Raw genomic sequence first — 7,416 nt, 5'->3', positions numbered from 1 at the left:
GCACAACTTGAATAAACACAAACTTTTTTCTACTGTTCTCTTTTACTTTTCTAACAATCACCAATTAGTTTAACGATAACAAAATAACATAGAATTTTTTTGTTAATAACACAAAAAAACTGTTGAAAATGATACCGAAATTTTTGATATATACAAAAAATATTTAAAGAACCACAAATCTAAAATCTTAATTCACTCAACCAATAAAATACATTCGAATGTATTTTAAAACTAAAAACTACATAAATTTGTTATAAATAACACAAAAATGACTAAATCTATTGAGTTCAATACCACTTAATTAGTTCAATGATATGAAAAATTTGTTAAGACATTTTCTGTGTCATGGTTATCAAATTTTGGTGTCAAAATTAAAAAATTTTATGGGTCAAAATTAAAAAAGTTTGGTATTATTTCTAATAAATTTTGCACAATTCAAAACTCTTATTTTTTTTTGTCTCTCTTAATAAGAAGCTGTGTCACAATTAAAAAATTTTAGTGTTAAAAATTAAAAAAATTCTCTATATCATACTTAAAAAATTTTAATATTATTTTCTTTTATTAATTTTGCATAATTTAAAATACTTTCTTTTTTTTTTTCATCATGATATTTTTTATTTTCTTCTTTTTGTTTCACCTTTTGATAATTTTTTTTGTTTCATCATTGTACGAAGAATAAAAACAAAAAAAAATTGAATGAAAAAAAATAAAAATAATGCCAGTAATGACCACGAGAAATTAAAGAGGAGGAAAAGAAATAAAAAACACCGCAATAGCAACAATAAAAAAATAATGATAAAGAGAAAATACGCAAAGAAAAATAAAAAATGTAAAGAAAAAGAGTTATGTGAGTGATTTTTGTTAGATTTAGACAAATTTAATTGCATTTAGTTAACTAAAATGTTTGAATGTACAATGAAGGCTCAAGAATTTGGTTATGGGGTTTAGGGTGGTGTATTGGCGGGGAATGGGTGAACCTAGTGTATTTACGTATGGATGGAGGTGTCCGGTAGAAGGACAACACGCGAGGACGTGTTGTGTGTTGGACACGTGGCAGCATCCTAGCCAATACGTGGGGGACGTGTTGGACACGTGGCAACATATTAGCCAACTCGTGGAGGACGTATTGAAACACGTGGAAAGCCTGTTGAATGATTTTTACAATACTGTAACACATTTTAAATATCAATATTCAACTAAAACACCATCTCTATTTCCATATTAAAAATAATTTCTGTACAATGAAATCGTATATAAAATACGTATTAAATATACAAAGGAAATTCTTCGTTTAAAACAAAGAACAAATAAATGAAACAAATTAAAAATTGAAAAGAATTCCTTGAAAATTAAAAATCGAAAGAAATACGAAGAATTGTATTATTTGCCCTTTTAATCTAGTGAAGGGTCTTTTTCTTCTTTTTTTTCTATATTTTTCAAGGTCGTACCTCTGGCATGATAAGCTCATTGAGTGCCCTCAGGTTCATTGTAACAAACACTTGAAGTGCGCCTTTCCAACAGTAACCAGATGTAATGTGACATTAATTAATTTTTCTTTATTTCTTTAATTGGGGAGTTGAGGAAACGTGGTCATTACTTATGAATTGATATGACGACACATATTTCAGATTCCTCAATGGCGCAATCAAATTAATTAAGAGTAAACATAATGTTCATCCACACCAAGCACGACTATGGTTATATATAATTTTTTAGTTGTCATATTATGGAATTATTTATTCTAAAACTTTGAAAGGTTAAGTAAAAATATGTCTATTATGTTTATACATTTGATTTTTTTTTGTTTCATAAGTTTTTTATTTAAGTATGAAGTTTTGTTTAATTTTTTTATCATATTAATTTTTTAAGAGTAAAAAGAATCAAACTCTAATAATATATCATAAAATTATTTATTTTAAAATATTAATTTATTAGATATAAAACTAAATGAAAGATTATATATTTAGCACATGCCACCTTATATATATAGTAGTTGTTTAAATTGTTTGATTTATTATATTCGATTTTTAAGATTGACATATGTGTAAGACCAACTCCAAGTGAGTTCTAATTTACTTTTTCTGATAAATTTTGGTTCCACTCATTGGAGAAACAACAAAATGAGTTTTCTCACGTAATTCAAAGAAGAGGAGTCTCTTTTCAGAGGGACTCAGACCAACTCCAACTGGTAAATTCCAATTTATTTTTTCTGACAAATTCTGGTTCCACCCATTAGAAAAGCAACAAAATGAGTTTTTTCACGTAATTCAAAGGAGAGGAGTGCCTTCTCAGAGGGACTCATGGATAGCCAATGATAACTTGCCACAGTTACCTTAATAATTATAATGACTAATTATATTAAATATTGATATTTTTATTTAATTAATAATTTATATTAATTAATTAACTAATAATTAATTAAGTAATTAATTTATATTAATTTAACCGTTGCAAAACTAGCCGTTGTAAAATTAGCCGTTAGAAACTAGCCGTTACTATGTTACCGTTATTATTAATAAATTAATATTTTGTTACTCTATATATACCACTTAGATACATTTCTATTCTCACACTCTCTACTACTCTTCTTCATTTTCTTCCAAGTTTACGAAATCAAAGTTCTGCTACTATTATTTTTTGTTCGAAAAAATGGATCCAAACCAACTCAACTCTTTCTTCAATTACTTACAAAATTTTCCTCAAATTCCAAATACCCAACAATCTCAAACCTCAAACTCTCAAACTCCAAATCAAAACTTCACACTACCAAATACATTTCAAAATCCAAATCCACAAAATTTTTCTAATTTCAATTTTCAAGCTCCTTATAATAATCAATTTCCTATATTCCAACCGCAAAATCAAAATTCACAAACACCCCATTTTTTATTTTCATCCATATTTAACCCCTCTATCGGAAATGTTACTCTAACTTCCTTATCGTTTCCAACTCAATTCAGTGCATCAAGACATAACTCATCTGGTGTTGGTGGCTCTTCTAACCCATCCTCTCAGACTCCTATACAATCTAGTCTAAATTCGCAATATTCATATTTTGCCAACCCTCGTGGATTAGATGCTATCGACCTCAACGATGATGATATTGAAGATCGGAGGCAAGATAGTATTCAACACTGGCATTGAAAAGAGGATGAGATGCTGATCAGTGCATGGTTAAATGTTTCAACTGACCCTGTAGTTAGTACCGATCAAAAGGGAGAAATATTTTGGAGTTGAATTCATAGCTACTGTGTAGAATTTTGCTCCGACATGACAAGGGAGTAGTTACATGTAAGAAACGATGGTATAAGATCAACAAGACTGTTGCACAATTTACTAGTTGCTACGATCAAGCTAGTCGAAACATAAGAAGTGGTTCGAACACTGATGGTATAAAGGAGTTGGCTTATAAACTTTATTCCACAAATTATGGTAAAAAAATCACTTTTGAGAGGCATTGGAACATGCTTCGGTTGGAGCAAAAATGGAGAAGCCAACTACCTACACAGAATGGCGGCTCAAAGAGAATCAAGGTTAGTGCAACTGGAGCATACTCATCCTCATCAAACCCAGAAACACCGTTGGCTGACGAGTCCGGTGTGGACTCTCCCATTCGTCCACAAGGATCAAAGAAGAGCAAGCGAAAATGTAAGAGAAAAGCACAAGTATTTGAAGATTTTAGCGAAAGAAAATCATCGGTTGTTAAAAAATTATCTCTCATGGAAGATATTAAGAATGTTAGAGAAAAGGAACTAATGGATAGGGAAAAAGAAAGAGAAGAGGAGAAGGAACATAGAGCAAAGATTATGGCTATCAAAGAGAAGGAGTTACAAATTCAAGCGGCAATGAAAGAATAAGAATTACAAGCTCAAGCGGCAATAAAAGAACAAGAATTACAAACTCAGAGGTATGTTAAAGAAATGGAGATAAAAGCAAAAGAAAGGGAAATGGAAAGGATGGCCAAGGAAAGGGAAAGTGAGATGGATATGCAAATACTTAATGCTGACATGTCTACAATGAGTGAAAAACGACGAGCTCTTCATGAGATTGCATGTGAGAAAATAATCGCCAAGTGGTTTACTTAATGGTTCCTTGTATTCGTAGAGTTATGTAGTATGTTCTTATTTTTATTGCGTATTACTGGTATGTGATGTAGTTTGTTTTATTTATTTTTGATGTTAATTTTTAAATTAGTCAATATTATTGTGCCGTTATTGTTCATGAAAGTGACCGTTGCAAAACTAACCGTTGCAAAACTAGCCGTTAAGGTACTTATTGCAGACACACTTATAAATATCAACTATCAATGACTTTGCAACTCCACTTTAACTCTTGTTTCTCACCTCGAAAGAGAACTAAAAATTACATTTCTAGATATGGCTAGAAATTTTGATGATATGTTTAATGAAGCTTTGTATGGCAAAAGAAGACGGCAAGATAACACACTCATAGATAATTGGATCGATGAGTATTTACTCAAAGATTCAGAAGAAGAAGATATCGATAGAAGCTCTATCCCAATTACTCGTAGATGGATCAACAGAGATCGAGAAGCAGGACATGATCGCCTTTTCCAAGATTACTTTGCAGATGAACCGGTGTATAATGCTGACATTTTCTGACGGAGATTTCGAATGAGAAGACATGTGTTCCTTCGGATAGTAGATGCTCTCTCAAACGTCTATCCGTATTTCCAATAGAGGGTTGCTGCAACTGGAAGAAGAGGCTTGTCGCCACTCCAGAAATGTACCGCTGCGATACGGATGTTAGCATATGGAGTAGCAGCTGATGCTATTGATGATTATATGCGCATAGACAAGAGCACTACAATTGAATGCTTGGAAAAATTTGTTGAAGCTGTCATTTCGGTGTTCGAGGATGAATACTTACGAAAATCCAATCCAAATGACGTACAACGCCTGCTACAAATGGTGGAGGATCATAGCTTCCCTGGCATGTTGGGTAGCATTGACTGCATGCATTGGCAATGGAAAAATTGTCCAAAGGCGTGGAAAGGTATGTACATGAGTGGTTATCGTGGGGTTGCAACCATAGTACTTGAGGTTGTAGCATCTTCAGACCTTTGGATATGGCATGCGTTCTTTGGAGTTTCTGGTTCAAATAACGATATCAACGTGTTAGATCGTTCTCCAGTGTTTGATGATATTCTAAATGACCGTGCTCCGGAGGTAAATTATACTATTAATGGTAATAATTATACAATGGGATACTATTTAGCATATGGTATTTATCCTGAATGGGCCACATTTGTCAAATCAATCTCAAAGCCACAAGGGGAGAAATGCAAGTTATTTACACAATACTAAGAAGGGCAAAGAAAAGATGTGGAACGAGTATTCGGAGTGTTGCAAGCACGCTTTGCAATTATACGTGGTCCAGCTCGTTTTTGGGAAAAGAAGAAGCTTGCCAACATAATGAGAGCTTGTATTATATTGCATAATATGATTGTTGAGGATGAAAGAGACACTTATGCAGGAAATTTTGCTCAAGGCTTAGAGTATGATGATGTTGAAAATGGCTTATCACAACCTCAGCTGGGAGAAGAAGATTTTGCACCATACCATCAATTTCTCCAAAGAAATGCCCAACTTCGAAATAAGCAGCAGCATAGACAATTGAAAGAGGACTTGATTGAACACATATGACAATTTCACAATGCTTGTCGTCAACTATAGAGTTTAATTATGTTTTTCTTTGTATTAAGTAATTTTACAAATTAGTGTAACCCCGAATTATATATTGTGTATTATTGTTATATATGAATTTATTTAATATTAATATCTTTTAATAGTGAATTATTTTTAAATTTAAATATTTAAATTACATTATTGAAAAAAATTAATTACATTAATTTCAAATATTTTAATTAATTAATTAAGTGGGACCATAACAGGAACTAAAGTTAGTTCCTCCTAATGGAGAAAAGAGAGATGCTTTGAGTTTCTATTTACTATTTATGACGCAAAAGCTGATGTGGAGTTACTTTTTATGACAGGTGGGCCATAAACAGGAACTGGGATGAGTTTCCTACTGGAGATGGTCTAATAGCCTAATAGACTTAGCTTTGTGTTGAGTCATTTATCCGTAAAAAAGGAAATTGATGGATCTAAATGAGTCATTAGCTTCCATACAATGGAGACATGAGGGTTTATATATCCGCAATAGACCTAAAATGAATTAAAATAAAGTATTTTAGACTTCTAACAAGTAATTTTATGTTTGAGTTTTAAAAACTAAAATGAATTTTTTTTTGAAAAACTTCTATTTTTTAAAATAGAAATTTAGTAACACAGAATCAAATTAATCATATTCTTGACAAAAAGATTTGGATGTTGATGCTTCAATTTCATAATATATACCTGTTCGGTTTGTCGGGTACTGAACGGGTCGGATGCTCTGTGTATGTGAAGGAGACTGGGGACCTGAATCCGGGTTGCTTACACGTGATTGGACCTCCTAAGCAGGCGCTGGAAGGAGAGGGATGGAGCTTCACAACCTCCCGGGTTGTTGGAGTGGTGAAGGGAGAGCCATCTGCAAAAGGGACTCCGACGCTCAAGTCAGAATCCATATATACAAGGTGGCAGTAAAGGTGGGAGTATGGTGACGTACCTGGGGGAGGGGTAGGGCCCTCCCCTTATATAGTCTGACACATAGGGCGGGTCCCACAGGAGCAAACTCAGCTTCCAAGAAACTTCCCTCCCCAGCTGTCATGTGCCTCGCAGGGGGAGAAGTGGTGTGTTGGATTTCTTCCCAGTCCGAGTGTTGCATACCCGTAGGGTCGGTCAGCCGGGTCGGTTGCCTGACCATATGGGCTGGGCCGGAACAGTGCCCCCAACACGCCAAAAATGGTCGTGACGTGTGCGCCGTTGTTGGCGCGTTCCATTCTACCTTCTCTGCGGTTGGATCCTCGCGGGGTCGGTCGCTCGTGATGGGGCGTGTCCCCTACGCGCGAGTGCGCTTTACAATTTTGAGAGAATATCATTCGTCGCCTCGTTCTCCGCACTTGTCATTTAATGCCATTATGGCTGATTTGAAAGCTTGGAAAAAAGTCAGTTTTACCCCTGACTTTCGTGCTTCCCGATAGAGGCAGTTACTCCTTAGTGTCCTCTTTCTTTCCCCCATTTTCACGTTCCATCTTCTTATTTCTGCCTTTTGCTCTATTCCTTCTCATCTTTTCCCTCCTACTTTCTGGATTCCACTGCCATTATCTACTTCTAATTTGATTGCAACTGCATTCCCTCAAATTTTTCCAGTTTTCTTTGACAACAATCTTTCTGGTAAGTGCTTCTTTCTCAATCCTTTGTAAATGAATGCTGCTATTGCTATTGTTGCTACTTCTTTGCTTGGTAGTTCATAGGTTGTGTGCGCTTTTCTACTTGGATGATGCCGCTGTTA

The 7,416-nt window shown here is 34.2% G+C and overlaps 1 protein-coding gene across 1 annotated transcript; it reads left to right on the top strand.

Moving 5' to 3' along the window:
• On the top strand, window positions 4,043-5,773 carry LOC107636061. Its single transcript, XM_021120794.1, has one exon. It carries the CDS (start codon window positions 4,764-4,766, stop codon window positions 5,325-5,327), a length of 564 nt encoding a protein of 187 aa, XP_020976453.1. The 5' UTR covers window positions 4,043-4,763; the 3' UTR covers window positions 5,328-5,773.

The sequence above is a fragment of the Arachis ipaensis genome, chromosome B04, assembly GCF_000816755.2.
Source record: "Arachis ipaensis cultivar K30076 chromosome B04, Araip1.1, whole genome shotgun sequence".
In the NCBI taxonomy this organism is placed as follows: domain Eukaryota; kingdom Viridiplantae; phylum Streptophyta; class Magnoliopsida; order Fabales; family Fabaceae; genus Arachis; species Arachis ipaensis.
This window is presented reverse-complemented; position numbering and strand designations above follow the sequence as displayed.

Coding starts and splice junctions, on each gene's coding strand:
- LOC107636061 (XM_021120794.1), top strand. CDS start 4,764: ATGTTAGCATATGGAGTAGCAGCTGATGCTATTGATGATTATATGCGC.